The sequence below is a fragment of the Pelophylax lessonae genome (genome assembly GCF_965119305.1).
Source record: "Pelophylax lessonae genome assembly, chromosome: 4".
NCBI classification, from domain to species: domain Eukaryota; kingdom Metazoa; phylum Chordata; class Amphibia; order Anura; family Ranidae; genus Pelophylax; species Pelophylax lessonae.
In genome coordinates this window covers 381603843-381621626 of record NC_138771.1, presented here as the reverse complement: position 1 = coordinate 381621626, position 17784 = coordinate 381603843, and the positions used below count along the sequence as shown (strand labels likewise).

At 44.8% G+C, this 17784-nt stretch overlaps 1 protein-coding gene across 1 annotated transcript in view; it reads left to right on the top strand.

Annotated features, from left to right (window-relative positions):
* The window catches only part of KCNMB1 (potassium calcium-activated channel subfamily M regulatory beta subunit 1), a 101047-nt gene that overhangs the window by 55689 nt on the left and 27574 nt on the right, over positions 1 to 17784 (top strand). Inside the window, exon 2 of the mRNA XM_082255329.1 lies at positions 99 to 304. Coding sequence (XP_082111455.1) covers positions 171 to 304 — 134 coding nt within the window. The 5' untranslated portion in view covers positions 99 to 170. The remainder of the gene's footprint in view (positions 1 to 98; positions 305 to 17784) is intronic.

The following is a 17784-nucleotide window of genomic DNA, read 5'->3' as shown; positions in this document are numbered from 1 at the left end:
TATACGGCAATGCTGACAAGTGATATCTTCCTCTGTTTAACTTTGTAATGTTTTAATGCTCAAACATAACCTATAAATTGTGATATCTTTACATGCAGCCATATAGAAAACACAGTTTCTCTGTAAACAGATGAAATAATTATCGTTTGAAGTCCATAAATGAATTTACGATGGGAAAGAAACTTTTTATGGCTCAAAAGCGAGGAGAGACACGAGCAGTATGTTTGGGCATCGGAATGATTATATGTTCGGTAATGATGTTTTTTCTGTTGGGAGTCACCATTCTACCCAAGTATATAAAAAGGTACATTCTATTTATTGTTATAATATTTACTATAAAATGAGCTTTCCTTATTTGATGTCAGAAATATAGTCCTATTTACTGTCCTATAAATTCTGTCGTGTTATCTCAAACAATCTCAGACAGTCTCTCAGACTACAGAACTCCCCAATCCCTGTTATACTGAGAAGATGAGAGAGGGTGTTCTTAAAGCTGGCCATAGATGGGTAGAATATCAACCGGAAATTCTTAGGAAAAGAAGGCTACAAGAAAGTTTATTTGTTTTTGTAGTCGTCAGTGGATCAAATTGTAGTCATTTTGATGTAAATTTTTCTAATATTTCTATAAAAATAAATATAAAAGTTAAAAGCTGCGCTGTGAAAAAAATGTAATATATATATAAATATATTAAATGGCATTAAAATTTAATAATTGTGATAAACACCAAGTGCAATATAAATAAATATTCATACATTTAAAATGAATGAGTCCAATAAATTGAATTAATACAAAAAGGTGACAAGGAGACACATCTTCCACCACTGACTTGTGTATCCATCACCACACGAAATGCCTGCTTACCAGAGGAATAGGCCCAAATGGGTCAAAAACGCCAAAGGTGGATGAGTAATAAGTGACCAATGGACCTCTTCACTGTGCTCAAATAATATTCAGCTTGGCATCAGATGATCAAAGAAAAAGGGAGAGACCCCACAGGGGTCAGACAAGCAAGAAGGGAGTAAAACTCTCCGCTATGCTCCTTATATAGTGATCAACTTGGCATCAGATGATCCACATGAAATGTAAATAAAATGTAATGTAAATGTAAATAAAAAGCTCCATAGTGTAAAAATCTTAGGATAAATGTATTCAAAAAATATGTATTGCACTTAAGTAGAAAACCATCAAGCATTTGTCACCAAGTGTCACGAGGATCTGGAAGGAAGGGTATAGCGTGTAGCCGGCCGGCTGTTTTACTCATGCTTAATGGTTTTCTACTTGTTGTAAGTAGGGATGATCGACCCGAACATTGGGTGTTCGAAATTCGGCCGAATTCCGAACTTTTTGCGGTAAAAGTTCGGAATTCAGTCACCAGAACCGCCCAAAATGCAATGGGACAGGAACTGGGCTTTAAAGGCCCGTGATTGGCCCAGAAACGTCAGTAAAAGCCAATTTAGGGGGCAGGAGTCTGCTAGGAATGTGATTGGAGTGACTACGGGGTCCAGAGGCCAATCAGGAGTGAATACGCCCCCCCAGTATATAACATAGCCCCGCCAAACCTCTAGAACTGTATTACAGAGGCTGTGGAAGAGAGTGGAAGCATTTGTGTTTCTCCTGCTGCTTGTAAAGCTCCAGTGTCATTTTGCAATTATCTTCTGCTGTATGGAGCTGTTCTTTTAGTGTGAGGAAAGGGATATGCAGTGTAGTTACGGTACTATATGCCACTATAGTTAGATTAAATAATCTAGTTTTTGTAGGGATAGTTTTAAGTGTCAGGGTGACCGTAGTGTAGTTTAGGGTGACCTGACTCTGCCATGTCAGGGTGACCGTAGTGTAGTTTAGGGTGAACTGACTCTGCCATGTCAGGGTGACCGTAGTGTAGCTTAGGTGACCTGACTCTGCCATGTCAGGGTGACCGTAGTGTCGTTTAGGTGACCTGACTCTGCCATGTCAGGGTGACCGTAGTGTAGTTTAGGGTGACCTGACTCTGCCATGCCAGGGTGACCGTAGTGTAGTTTAGGGTGACCTGACTCTGCCATGTCAGGGTGACCCCACTATGCAGATTCTGGGTTAGGGGTATACATATATATATATATATATATATATATATATATATATATGTGTATATATATACACACACACACACACACACACACACACACACACATATATATATATATATATATATATATATATATATATATATATATATATACATATATATATATATATATATATATACATACACACATATATATATGTATATATATATATATATATATATATACATATATACACGCACACACACACACATACACACATACATATATATATATATATATATATATACACACCCCTATACAGAAGTTCAGATGTCATGCCTGCCTCCAAACGCCTTCAAAAAATGCCCAAAAAACGCCCAGGCGTGAAAGGAGGGTAACACCATCCCTGCACTACTGAAATTCTAAGAAAAATATTTTTTTTTTCCTGGTTCTGGACATGCTACAGAGCTGAAACTTCACAGGTACACGTTTTATACCCACCAAACACTAAATCCAAAGAAATCTCATTTTTTTTTTTCAATAATTGTTTCAATAATTGGCTCTCTATCAAAAACGACAATTTTTAAGAACTTTTTTTGCCTGATTCATAGTCCCTGGGGCATGACCCAGAACCCTAGGCACTTTTTAGGGGCATTTATTGTATTTTAGGGCTTCAAAATGGTGTTTTTTGATTCCAGAAGTTCGGGTCCCATTGATTTCAATGGGGTTCTGGAACCTGAACCAAACTTTCGGGAAATTCGGGTGTTCTGGTCGAACCAAACTTTTCAAAAGTTCAATCATCCCTAGTTGTAAGTGCAATACATATTTTTTCAATAAATTTACCCTAGGATTTTACACTATGGAGCTTTTTATTTACATTTTATGTGGATCATCTGATGCCAAGTTGATCACTATATAAGGAGCATAGCAGAGAGTTTTATTCACTTCTGGCGTGTCTGACCCCTGTGGGGTCTCTCCCTTTTTCTTTGATCATCTGATGCCTAGCTGAATATTCTTTATGAGCACAGTGAAGAGGTCCATTCGTCACTTATTACTCATCCACCTTTGGCGTGTTTGTCCCATTTGGGTCTATTCCTCTGATAAGCAAACATTTCGGGTGGTGGTGGATACACAAGTCGGTGGTGGAAGATTGCGTCCTTGTCCCTTTTTTGTATTAATTCAATTTATTGGACTCATTAATTTGAAATTTATGAATATTTATTTATTTATACTGGTGTTTTTTTTATCACATATAATAAATTTTAATGTCATTTAATATAATATTTTTTATTCACAGCGCTGCTTTTAACTTTTATATTTATATCTGGTGTTATCTCACTGTAAGTTGCAGCTTTTTGTGTTGTTTAATGCAGTTAGGTGTGTTTTTTTAATATATTTCTAACAGTGTGTGTGATGTTTGTTCAGTAAAGTCCATTCATACCAAAATCAAATGTTAAAAACAAACTGAATCTTTTGAATAAAATTGTAATGTTCTGAGAATTTTCATATTATTTTTTCCAAGACTTTTCCTAATAATTTTCATTTGAAATTCTATCCATCTGTGGCCAGCTTCATTTTTAATATGCTTCTTTTCCTAGGATGACAACTCCAGTTTCCCCATAGGAAGAGTAAAGTAAGTGGGCTTTGTCACCATAGGAAAGAAAGTGCTTTACTGACAGATTCACCAGGGCAAAACAGGGCAAAAAGCCTGAAAAAATATTTCTTTAGTAACCACATCTAAGGACTGTACATTTTTTATTTTGGGCTTGGAAACACTTTAATTTTCACAGTGTGACTGTTTACAAATCTTTAACATTTTCCTTGCTTAAGGCTCCGTTCACATCTTGGCGTTGCTATTACAGGCGTTTTTATGGGCGTTTTTGCAGGATTTTTACTGCGATTTACAGGCGTTTTTTGTGCACTCGTTTTTTGATTGAATAGATACCAATGGAAAACGCCTGTAATCTGCCCAAAAAGAAGCTCATGTACTTTTTTGAGCTTTGGGCGTTTTGTATACAGCGTCAAAACGCTCAGATGTGAACAGGGGCCATTGAAATGAATAGGATTTGTCTTGTTGGGCGTTCTAAAGAAAAATACAGCAATAAAACATCAATGAGCCTACATCATTTCAGCAGCTTCGTATAAATAAACAGGAGAGTAATTATGAATCACAGAACCCCACAGCAAAATGTTGATTCCTCTCCAATGGTACCCCCCTTTTCCAGTTGAATCTCTAAAGCATCTAGTATTTTTCACTCCTAACAACAGTCGGCAGTATACATAGGTGTGCAATTTAGGTCGCTGGCCACCAGTGGTAACAGAGCCTTACCACTGGTAACCAGCTACCTGTACTGAACACCAATATATACCTTCAACTTACAGGTACTCTGTGGTGCCCTATGTGAACCCCTTCTAGTTTCACCTCTTTTACATTGATTGTCAATGTACAGCCCCCTACACTGGTGACTAGTGGAAAGGGCAAGACCCCCTAATAAAACTCTTTTACATCGGTGGTTGGTGTAAATGCCCCCAGCATGTGGCAGCCAGTGGTGCATTGCCCCCTTACATTGTTAGTCAGTGGAGAAATGCCTAATCTTAATTAGTAGTTAGTAGAAAAATTTCTTGCTATATTGGTAGTCAATATCATGTCCATATTACAATCATAGTGAGTAAAGTGTACCCTTACTTTGGTGGACAGTGTAGATTTGCTCCATTATGTTTGTACTTGGTTTGGTGCCCCACTGCATTGGTGCTCATTTACAATGTGCCCAATTATATTTTTGTTGATGGTCATTAATGCACCCTGTTACATTTATAGTTAGTGAATAGTATCCATTACTTTGGTGATCAGTGGAAAAGTGACATAGCCCTTGGTAGTCAGAAAAGAAGAGTCTTACACACTGGTGGTCAGTGATGGTCAAAAATGTCCCTTATGTTGGTGGCCAGTGGGAGAGGTCAGGGGGAGTACAAATGGCTCCTTACATTAGTGGTCAGTGGGAAGTAAAATCTTCCACTTTGACAAGGTAGTTAGAGGAAGAAAGACTAAAGTAAAGTATTAGTGTCAATGTGGTTGCATACATGACAGAGCAAAGGAGAAGAGATGCTCCTTTACTGTTATTGCTGCTGAATAACATCTCAAATAGAACTAGGAGACCACCACTGGGGATGGTGGTCTCCTAGTTGGGAAAATCAATTCACCCTGGATCTCTCTGAACTATGGATGCCAGTCAGGTCCTGGGAATTAATAGGCAGGTAAAGAGAGCACTGCAGGCTTGTACCACCCAGTCCCCTTTTCTCTGGCCCCTCCCCCTTAGGGTACATAGAAACTGCTTATATTAAACAATGGAGAAAGGCAATTTCATTATCATAAATGGTATCAGTAACGTATCAGTAGTATCGGAGGAGCGGCGGGACTCTCGGCTGGCGGTCACAGCAATGAGAGATCATCGCTGGATTGCCAGGATAAGGTAAGAGACACCGCTGCGCTCTCTGCACATCCACCCCGAGCGTGACTCGGGGTTACCGCTCCTGATAGAAAAAATCAACCCCGAGTCACGCTCGGGATCACCGCCAGGGAGGTTAATGAGAGATTGCATTCACCTTTGTTTTATTATCACTTTATTTGTTTTTGTATTTTTTTTTTTATTTCACCTATTGCATGGACTATTGCTTTGCACATATCTGAATATATATATTTTAATATACATATATATATATATATATATATATATATATATATATTTTATATACTGCTAGTGCATTTAATCCAAGTTGTGTTTCATGTATTAAGCACTGTGGTTTATTAGTATATATCAAATTATTTAAATTTATTTTTATTATTATTTTAACACTTATAATTAGCGTGGTACTATTTAGAAAAGTTGTTTTCTGTGAGATACTCCACTACCTCACTACCATCATCAATTTTCTCCTCCAAACTTAAGGGTCCTTTCACACGGCCGCTCCGCTTGTCCGCAAATCATCCTATTTTTTTGCGGATGATTTGCGGACATAATGTAAGTCAATGGCACTGCGGATGTCAGCGGAATACCATCCGCTGACATCCGATTTTCTTCCTTTCAGTTCTGTTCCGTTTTTTGGAACGGAACAGAACCCTATTTTTTCATCCGTTCAAAAAAACGGAAAGGAAGGAAAATCGGATGTCAGCGGTGTCATCCGCTGACATCCGCAATGCCATAGACATACATTATGTCCGCATATCATCCGCAAACGGATGGGATGATATGCGGGCACACGGAGCGGATGCCACAAATGTCATCCGCTCCGTGAAAAAAAAAAAAAAAAAAGTCCCGCAGCGGAGCTTTCACACGGAGCGGCCGTGTGAAAGAAGCCTTAGGCATTTCCAGGATTTTTAAAAAAAATTATATCTGTGTTTATCAGACAAGTGATTTTTCCCAGCTCCATTAATATATACTTACATCAGTCCAGCTTGTACCACAGTTGCATAGTTACTGTACATAGTTAGTCAAGTTGAAATAAAGAGGCGCGTCCATCTAGTTCAAACAATAGAAAAAAATAAATAAATAGAAAATCTTCACATACGCAATCCTATACCCACACTTGATCCAGAAGGAGGAAAAAAATCCCTATGAAGCATGGTCCAATTTGCTCCAGTGGGGGAAAAACCCTTTCTGATCCCCCAGGAGGCAATTGGATATTTAGATCAAAAATCTCTTGTGTTCTTACCTATACATGTTAATATTCAGTTATATTTTGTACATTTAATTTATTGAGCTGGCCAAAACTAGTTCTCGAGGGAGTCTTTTCCACATTTTCACAGCTCCTACTGTGAAGAAGCCTTTCTGTATGTGGCGGATATATCTCTTTTGTTTTAGACCTAAAGAGTGCCCTCTTGTCCTCTGTAATGACTTAAACGTGAATAGCTGTACACCAAGTTTACTATATGGACCACTTGTGTATTTATAAATGGTGATCATATCCCCCTTAATTGTCTTTTTAAAAAGAGAATACATTTAGTTCAGATAATCTTTCCTCATTGATGGCCAGTGTAACTATGCATATACCATATCTGTGGGATCCCTCTAGAATCTTGAAATCACTGTGGTAAAAACTGCTACTAGTAATTTCCACTAGCTTCTGGGACCCATGCCAAGTGAGCGTCCTGCTGCAATATGAATACAGAAGGTCGGCCACTCAGCATGGGCCCCAGTCAGAGAACGCTTTGCATTTTCTTAATGAATTTAAAGTATTCTCTCATTTAACAAGGTGGAGAGGTGGGGTAGTGATGTCACACTTCCCACCTCCTCCAGACAGTGTTCAGAATGCAAGCAGGGAAGCTGATCAGCACAGGACCCTAGTGTAGATAACTAAAGTAGTGGTGTTTACTCCAGCTTTTAAAAAAATTACTAAGTATTTAATATTGTGTTTCAATAAAGACAAGCTGCAAAGCAGAGGTAGGGGCTACATACTCCGCTCCCAGTTTAATAGGTTTAGTTTAAGAGTATATCAATGTCAAAACATTATAAGCTGAACATTCTTATAGCTTGGAACATTATATCATAGAAAATGCTTGAAAACAAGCTCTGGGTTCCCCATTCCGTTCTTTTGTTCATATGTGAACATAAAGGGATTATGGGTAGTACCACCTATACCTCACAACAAAGTGCTTCCAAAATTGCAGAAATTGTGGTACTGGGGGCACATATTTGATTTGTCAACCATATAGCAGATCACATTGGCTGGATTTTCTGTAGGGTCAATATATCATCCCCCAAGCTTGTGCAAGAGTTTAAGTGTTGGTGCTGTATCAATGTTTTATCTAGCATAGTAGCTGCTATTTTAGTTTGTGAGAGTTTCCTAAGCATATAGGATAAGAGTATAGCAAAGTACACTAGCCACTGAAAGATATGTCCCATCATTGGTGAATGCACTTATCCAATCTCACCCTGTTCCAATGAACACCTTTGGACTTCTGGCACCCAAACTTTAACCAGCTAAACATATATTTTGGGCCAGGCCCAATACCATGATTAGATGCTTTTGTGAGGGTTGCTAGGTCGAGTCTTGTAGTGGGTAAACTTGATCTCCAAGCACACAGCTAAATATACAAATGAAATACATATGAGGAAGCTGTTTACCCTGCCCAAGGATTTGGAATTCTTGTTATCTACACTAATGTGCAAAATTTTTAGGCAGGTGTGAAAAACTGAATTTTTGTAAAATCTTACCGTAAAATTCCTTTCTCTGAGTCCTCTGACAGTCGCCGCCCACTCATACAGTCTTCACCAATGGATATTGACCTCTTATCCACAGGAGCAAGCTAGGCATAAGACTTGTTAAAAACAAAGCAATTTACATAGACACACCTACAGGGGCTGTCCCTCTGGTCCAATACCCCCCGGCTAGCCTCATTCCCAATTCAGTTTGGTAGCAAGCAGTAGATAGTCCATGAACCCCAAAAGAGGGGCGGGGGCGGCGACTGTCAGAGGACTCAGAGAAAGGAATTTTACGGTAAGATTTTACAAAAATTCTGTTTTCTCTGACAGTCGCTGCCCACTCATACAGTCTTCACCAATGGGATATCCCAAAGCAGTGTAGACATGAGGGGTGGGAAGCGCAACCGTCACAAAGGCAACGCAGCACCCAAGTCAGAGAAAGGAACCTTATCTGAACAGAAAGGTAAACCCTCTGGGCAACCGAAAAGCTCAACTGGAGCAACAATCCAGGAAGGCAAATAACCAAGGGGAAAACTACCCCAACAGACAGGGACCGGCAAAGCCAGAGCCCCCCCAAGGAACTGCCGCACACAGAACTTTGCGGCCAAAGGAGGCATCTGCTGATGCCAAAACATCAAGTTTGTAAAATTTGGAGAAGGTGTGCACGGACGACCAAGTCGCAGCCTTGCACACCTGGGCCACCGAAGCCTGATGCCGGAAGGCCCATGACGCCTTCACCGCTCTGGTAGAGTGCGCCTTGACAGGGAAGGGCGGAACCCGTTCCTTAAGCGAATAGGCCTGTACAATCGTCTGTCTGATCCATCTTGAAATGGTTGCCGCAGACGCAGCAGTACCCTTCTGAGGTCCCTCAGGAAGGACAAAAAGAGAATCCGACTTCCTAAAGGATTGAGTGGACGACAGGTAAACCCTGATCGCCCGGACAACATCCAAGGAATGCAAGGCAAACTCCTTAGGATGCTTAGGATTCGCACACAGCGAAGGTAAGACAATGTCCTCGTTAAGGTGAAGATCAGAAACCACCTTAGGAAGGAAAGATTGGTTAGGTCGCAAGACCACCTTATCCCTATGAACCAGCAGGTAAGGGGAGCGACAAGACAGGGCCGCCAACTCGGACACTCTGCGGGCAGATGTGACCGCCACCAGAAAGGCAAACTTTCACCTTTCTTGACAGCAGAGGCAGAGAAAACTTCCTGATGTTTTCAAAGGGAGGACGTTGCAAAACGGACAGAACCAAGTTCAAGTCCCAATGGAGGTAAAGGTGCTCTCCGAGGAGGAGCCAAATGACGCACCCCTTGAATAAAAGGTGCGTGGCAAAGAATTAAATGCCAAGGGGCGCTGAGAAAGGAATGCCAGTGCATATAACTGGCCCTTAATCGTGGTCAACGCAAGGCGCTGGTCCACACCAAAGTGCAGGAAGGCCAACACCCTTGCCACCGAAAAGGAGCGAGGATGAATGGCCCTGGATTCACACCAGGTAAAAGAAGCCTTCCAGGTACGGTAATAAATCTTACCGGAAGAGGCCTTCCTAGCCTTGAGCAGGGCAGGAATGACCGCCGACGAGAGACCCGATCTCTCAGGACCTGGCTTTCAACAGCCACGCCGTTAAAGCCAGCAACCGCAAAGCAGGATGGAAGATCGGCCCCTGAGACAGCAGATCGTCTCGTAACCGGAGCCGCCACAGAGTCTCGACGACCAGTTGGACGATGACCGCATACCAAAACCGGCGCGGCCAGTCTGAGGCCACCCGAATCACCAACTTTGGTTCAGAGACTAACCTGCGAAGGAACCTGGACAACAACCAAATCGGAGGAAAGGCATAAAACAGGTGATACTGATTCCAAGGCACCACCAGCACATCCGAGGCGACTGCCAGAGGATCGTGCGTTCGTGCCACGAACCGTCCCACCTTGTTGGTTAACCGAGAGGCGAACAGATCCACATCTGGGGATCCCCATCTCGCACACAGCATCTGAAAAACCTCCGGGTGTAGGGACCATTCTCCCTGGTCCAGGGTCTGGCGGCTCAGATAATCAACCTGCCAATTCTCCACACCCGGAATGTGAACTGCCGAAATCGCCGGGACGTGCGTCTCGGCCCAAGACAGAATCTTGGTCACCTCCTGGGCCGCCCGGGCACTCCTGGTACCCCCTTGATGATTGATGGAAGCCACCACAGTGGAATTGTCCGTCTGGACCCACACAGGGCGGCCCCGAAGATGAGCCGACCAACTGAGCAAGCATAATCTGATCGCTCGCAATTCCAAGATGTTCATCAGCAGGGAGGATTCCTCCTCCGACCAAGTGCCCTGGCAGACAGAATGCCCAGAACGCCACCCCAGCCTGACAGGCTGGTGTCCGTGGTGATCACCGTCCACAACAACAGGCGGAAGGATTTTCCATCCGTCAGAGCAGGGGAAAGTGGCCAACAGAGAAGATCCTCTCTGAATTGGCGACTCAGAGATATCCTCCTTTCCAAGGATTGAGGATGCCTGTGCCACCTGTCCAAGATCACCGCTTGAAGAGATCGTGAGTGGAACTGTGCAAACGGTATTGCCTCGAAGGCTGACACCATCAACCCCAGGGACCGCATGCAGGCCCTGAGTGACGAGGAATCCTTGTTCCGGAGGGACCTGACCTCGTCCTGTAGAGTCCGGAGCATGTCCTCCGGCAGAAAAACCTTTGCTTGGGCAGAGTCCAGGATCATTTCCAGATAAGGGAGAGGAACAGAAGGGGACAAGGTCGACTTCTGAACGTTGATGGGCCATCCCAACTCCCGGAGCGTCTGAATGGTAGTTGACAGATCGCGTAACAGACTCGGGCTGGCACTCGATCTTAACAGGAGATCGTCCAGATATCCCAAGACCGAAATCCCCTGCGCCCGCAACAGGGCCAGAACAGGAGCCAGCACTTTGGTAAACACCCTTGGAGCCGAAGCGAGACTGAAAGGTATCGCCACAAACTGATAGTGAACCTCCGCGATTGTGAATCAAAGGAACCTCGGATGACCCGCGAATATGGGGATGCATAAATACGCATCCTTGAGGTCGATGGAAGCCAGGAAATCTCCTGGACTTAAGGAGGCTACCACCGAACTGAGGGATTCCATGCGGAACTTTTGAACCCACACAAAGCGGTTCAGAGCTTTCAAGTCCAGAAATGGACGTACCTTGCCCTCCTTCCTGGGCACAGTGAACAGATTCGAGTAAAACCCCCAAAACCTGTCCCCGATGAGGCACCGGGACGACCACCCCTTGGGCGAGGAGATCCTGAACCGCACGATGAAGATCGTGCAACCGATCTGGGGTCAAATGAAGATTTGAGGGAAAGAATCTGTCCGCTGGCCGCGAAAGGAATTTGATCTTGTATCCCGATCTAATGATTTCCTGAACCCACATGTCTGGAACCCGGAGCAGCCAAGGGACTAGGAACCGCGCAGACGTACCCCCACCTCTGTAATGGGTGAGGGCGTCCCTTCAGGTGAAGGTGGAAGGACCCACCGGGCCGGCGTGGGTGGATGTTTGCTTGCCCGCCCAGGGCTTCCTCTGACCACCCTGGCCCTTAAAGGGTTTCCCCTTGTCCTGTGCCTTGAAGGCACGAAAGGACCCATGATTCGGTGTAAAGGAAGGGCCCCGCTTACCGTGGAAAAACTTACCCCTGGGGTTCTGGGGCAGCAGAGTGCTCTTGCCCCCAGTGCCCCCTTTAAACAACTCGTCCAGGGAATCCCCAAAAAGACGCTTCCCCTCATGAGGTCTGGTCAGCCGACCAGCTCTTCAGCCACATTAAACGACGGAGCAGCACCGTGACACCAGACAGCCCAGCTGCTAAAGGAGCCTCCTCCAAGGCCGCGTCACACAGGTACAAAACCTGCCAGACGCATCTGCTCCACCATCTCCACAGTAGTCGGAGGGGCGTAATCCGCCTCCAGAGTGCGTATGAGCACTGAACACCAGAGAATCCTCTGAGGGCATGAGAGTGGCCTTGTTAAACCTGGACACTGTGTGATCCACTTTAGGGGACACGGTCCATCGCGAATCCGTAGGAGACGCGAAAGGGCAACGGAATTGAAACCGTTTTGGTACCACAAAAGGGCGCATTAAATTACGCCATTGTTCGTTCACCGTTTCGTGAAACTCAGCAGGACAAGGAAACACCTGTGCCGCTGTTCGGGTTCTGCGAGTCCCAAAGGAAGCCTGCTTACCCGGTGGGTTGGGCTCATGCTCTAAATGTAGTGTCTCTTTAACAGAAGCAAAAAGCGCAGACACAGCAGCGCGTTTTTTAGCCGCTTTAGGAGAAGGATCATCCTCCCCCTGCACCTCCACGTCAGCATGAAAGGACTGAGACCCCTCTGGGGGTAAACTGTCCAGGGCAACCATATCAGACTCACAAACAGAGGATAATGAAATCCTAGCTCATTTTCTAGAACCCCGCTCTGACATCAATAAATCCACCTTGGATGCTAAAGTCGCAAGTGCAGCAGCAAGAGAAGGTGAAGATTCAGGAGTACCTGAATCAGTCACCAAGGCTGGGGGGAATTTGCAATCCTGGGACTCCATAAGAAAAATACTATGGTGCTGGCCCTTTAAGACGCGATCGCGGCGACCCACCGCAATGCACCGCAATAAGGATTACACTAAGGTACCCCCCTTAGATGGGAAAAGCACTGAAAACAGAAGACCAGCCAAAAGAACCCCCAGAAGAGTTACCACACTGCTGGAAACAATCTCTGCATACAGGAAAGGAAGTGATGTCACCTGCTAGAGGCTGAACAGGAACTGGTCTAAGGGAAAATGGTTGCCAATGCATCTGAATGGGAGGCTCCGGGAAAATGGCCGCCGAATATGTGCAAAGAAGAACACCTTGCTACACACAAGATGGCGCCCGAAGGTACCAAAAACACTACATAGAGAGCTGCAGAAAGTGCCCACAGTGAGGCCAGAGCAGCTGCCCATACCCAAAATGGCGGACCTGCGTTTTTTTGCACCGCACGGCGCCATGTCTGCACCCCCAAACACACTGATAAAGTGGACAGGGATAGGGACCCCCACAGACCCCCCCCCCCACAGCAATACATGCGCCAAGAGGCCCCCGCAGGGACCGGGAGGGATGCGAGCCCTGGACACAGACATGAGGGGAGAGCACAGACATCGGCAGACTGTCATCCCCAAACAGAGGCCCCACACAGAAGTTTTACCGCTCCATATGGCATAGGCGCCCTGATATTGCGGGAACCCCCCACCCCAGATGGTGGGGAGGCGTCAGCCGAAATAGGATGCGTCGCACAGTCAAAACCGCATGTTGAGGCATCCCAGCGAGGTAGCCACCTCGCAGGCTTTTGCCCCTGAGGACAGGGGCAGGTCGTTTGCTAGGCCAGGGCGCACGCATAGCCCGCTAAACGCTCGATGGTGGGCTGGGATTCCATAAGATCCTCTGTCCTGGAGTACCAGGACGACCAGTCCGATTCCCAGCTCCGCAAACGCTGTAGTCTCCTGAAGATCCGACTAACTAAGCGCAGAACAAATAAAAAGCTAGTAGTGCAAAGAAAACACTTTTGCAGAAAATAAAAGTAATAAAACAGAAGAAAGGCTGAGACATGTAGCCCCAGCACAGGGAAAGCCTATCTTACTCCTAACTAGGCAGAAGACAAACTGAATTGGGAGGCTAGCCGGGGGTATTGGACCAGAGGGACAGCCCCTGTAGGTGTGTCTATGTAAATTGCTTTGTTTTTAACAAGTCTTATGCCTAGCTTGCTCCTGTGGATAAGAGGTCAATACCCATTGGTGAAGACTGTATGAGTGGGCGGCGACTGTCAGAGGACGTAAGAGAAAAATGCTGTGAATGAAGAAGGCTTTCAGAAATAGAAGCGTTAATAGTTTATTTTTAAACAATTAACAAAATTGAAAGTAAATGAATATAAGAGATATCCAAATCAAATCAATATTTGGTGTGACCACCCTTTGCCTTCAAAACTGCATCAGTTCTTCTAGGTACACTTGCACACAGTTTTTACAGAGACTCAGCAGGTAGGTTGTTCTAAACATCTTGGAAAACTAACCACAGATCTTCTGTAGATGTAGGCTGCCTCAATACCTTCTGTCTCTTCATGTAATCCCAAACAGAGTCGATGATGTTGAGATCAGGGCTCTGTGGGGACCAAACCATCACTTCCAGGACTCCTTGTTCTTCTATACACTGAAGATAGTTATTAAAGCAGTGTTCTAGCTGGGGAAAAAAATGTAAAAGTCAGCAGCTACAAGTACTGGAGCTGCTGACTTTTAATATATAGACACTTACCTGTCCAGGGAACCTGCAATGTCGACACCCCAGCCAATTTGCAGATCGGCTGTTGGGTGCTGCTGCCGCCATTTGTTGTGAGGAAATGCCTACTGTGCATGCTCGAAGCGCGCTGTGCTTTTTAATTGGCCCGGTGTCGAGGGAAGGAGGAGGGGGGCTGAACGTCCGAGGGATGGCACTGTCTCCCAGAAGTAGGGAAGGGTACCTGTCAAAAACAGGTACCCCTTCCCCCCCCACCTGAAAGGTGCCAAATGTGGCACCTCAGGGAAGGAGGAAGCAGATCAGCGAAAGTTCCACTTTTGTGTGGAACTCCGCTTTAATGACATTGTATGTACGTTGTATGTTTGGGATCGTTGTCCTGCTGCAGAATAAATTTGGGGCCAATCACACGTCTTCTTGATGGTATGGCATGATGAAAAAATATCTGCCAGAATTTCTCAGCTTTGAGGACAACATTGATCCTGACCAAATCTCCAGCTCCATTTGAAGAAATGAAGCCCCAAACTTGCAAGGAACCTCCACCATGCTTCACTGTTGCCTGCAGACACTCATTATTATTCTGCTCTCCAGCCCTTTGGGAAACAAACTGACTCCTGCTACAGCCAAATATTTCAAATTTTGACTCCTTTATTCAGAGCACCTGCTGCCATTTTTCTGCACTCCTGTTCCTATGCTTTTGTGCATAGTTGAGTCGCTTAGCCTTGTTTCCACATCGGAGGTATTGCTTTTTGGCAGCAATTCTTCCATGAAGACCATTTCTGTTCAGACTTCTATGGACAGTAGATGGGTGTACCTGGGTCCCACTGCTTTCTGCCAGTTATGTGCTGATAGCACTGCTGGACATGGAGGGGAAGTAAACATGATGTGTCTTTCATCTGCTGCATTAGGTTTCCTTTGCTGATCACTGTGTCTATGGTCCTCAGAGTTGTGCATTTCTTTGTGCTTCTACAAAAGAGCTTAAACAGCACATCTTGAAACCCCAGTCTGCTTTGAAATCTTTGCCAGGTGAAACCTTTGAAACCTTGCTGATGCAGTATAACTATTGTGTATCTTATTGCCAGGGCCGGTGCTTCCACTAGGCAAACTAGGCAGCCGCCTAGGGCGCATTGCCACCTAGGGGTGCAGCCAGGAGTCGGCACTCTCTCTCCATCATGAATTCTCCATCATGAATGATTATTGTGAGCTGAGGCGAGGGGCGGAGGTGGGGGGGAAAGAAGGGACAGCGGAAGATGCCAAGTGTCTTGGGCAGTGGTGGAATTACTAGGCCCTGGCTTTCCACCACTGTTGGAGGGGCCCCAAAAGGCAAGAAGGGAGCCCTCCAGAGTGCTTCCTGCATGATGATCCTCTTCAGGTGGAGCTGAGCGGCAGGAAGTGACTCTCTGCACTGAGCTGGTGGGCAACCATTTATTTCCCTGGGTCGGTATTAAGCAGGGAGTGGAGGAGAGCTGAACCTGAGCCAGAGCTTGGCACTGGAGGGCGGAACCTTTACTGGGGCAGAAGCGACGAGGCACCAGAATGGTCTGAGGAGGCTGGTGATGAAGGACGTGTGGAGCTCTCTAACTGCTACTTTTCCCTTCACCAGGAGCCACCGTGTTTAACAGAGATTCTGGGTCACCAGGTGTGCCATGAGGAATAGGGGTCCCTGGACGTGCCATGGGGGATTGGGGCCCTTAGGTGTGACACGGAGGAACATCAGGGTCCCCAGGTGTGCCATGGAGGAATATTAGGGTCCCCAAATGTGACATGGAAAAACATCAGGATCTGACATAGAGGTACATCGGGGTCAGTGGGTATGACAGCATGACATGGAGTAATATTGGGGTCCCTGTCACTGGGTATGACAGCATAACATGGAGGAACCTTTAGATCAGGGTCCCATAGAGGAGTTTTTAACCCCTTCCCTTTTTTTTGGGGGGGCGCAAGTAGCTGGTCTTGCCTAGGGCATAAAATAGTCTAGCACCGGCCCTGCTTATTGCTCTTCTCAGTCTTCCCATGGTGTATGATCTGTGTCATAAAACTGTCTTCCACAACCTCACCTTATTAGGAAAGTATGGCTATATCAACCCACATATCAAATTAATGATCATTAGCACCTGCTTGGTATAATTGTTTAAGCATACACCTGACTCTAATCCTACAGAATCCCTGACTTTGTGCAAGTGTAAAAGTGTGCAAACATTGTAAACATTTCTAGTCCAATGATGAGGAAACACCGTTCAAGGTGTGAGTGCTGCAAGTCTAGTGTTGCTTCCAAAGCAGAGGTGCCCGCCTAGCTCGTCTCTGAGATCAACAGGGAAAAATGGATGAATGGCTGCACACTCCTGAAGGATGCTAAAATCCTTATTGTAGTGATCAACAAATAAACGCAAATACAGCACAGCGAGCACCAGGAGATAAAAACGTTAATGCGTTTCACACAGATAACAGGGCTTAAACATAACACAAACACTTGTTATCTGTGTGAAACGCGTTAACATTTTTAATCTTTTGGTGCTCACTGTGCTGTATATGCTTTTATTTGTTGATCACTACAATAAAGATTTTGGCATCCTTCAGGATTGTGCAGCCATTCATCCATTTTTCCAAGTGTAAGAATTGATGCTGGTTTAAAGCCAAACGGTAGTCGCACCAAATATTGGCTTGATTTAGATTTGTTTTCTGTTCATTCACTTTGCAATTTGTAAATGGATCAAAATAAATTATTAAAAAATATATTTTTAAAAGCATTCTTACTTTACAGCATTATTCACCTGCCTAAAACTTTTGCACAGTACTGTAGTTCTGAGATTTACACCTCACACCACGTTACAAAATGAATTGTGTTCATCTCTTTATAACCACCCTGCTGACTGAACAGTGAAAGACCAACAGCAGAATGATAACCTAATCACTATGTTCACTCTGCTCCAGTCATGATGCTCCTTTTAAGCACATTTGCATTCACATGATTGGCACCCAGTGCTGCCCTTTAAAGGCTAAGTTAATTTTTTTTTTACAATCCAGCACCCCCATGTACCAATACACCAGGGGGTCTCCAAACGTTCTAAACAAAAGGCCAGTTTATTGTCCTTCAGACTGTGGCTAGTGTGAGTGGAATTTTTGCTGGCATCACTGGGAGTAAACCTCTCCACATTTGGTATTAGGGGGAGAAATAGTGCCCCATCTGTAGCATAATAGGGAGGGAATAGTGCTTCGTTATTAGGGTCAGTGGGAGAAATGATGTCCCATTGTTG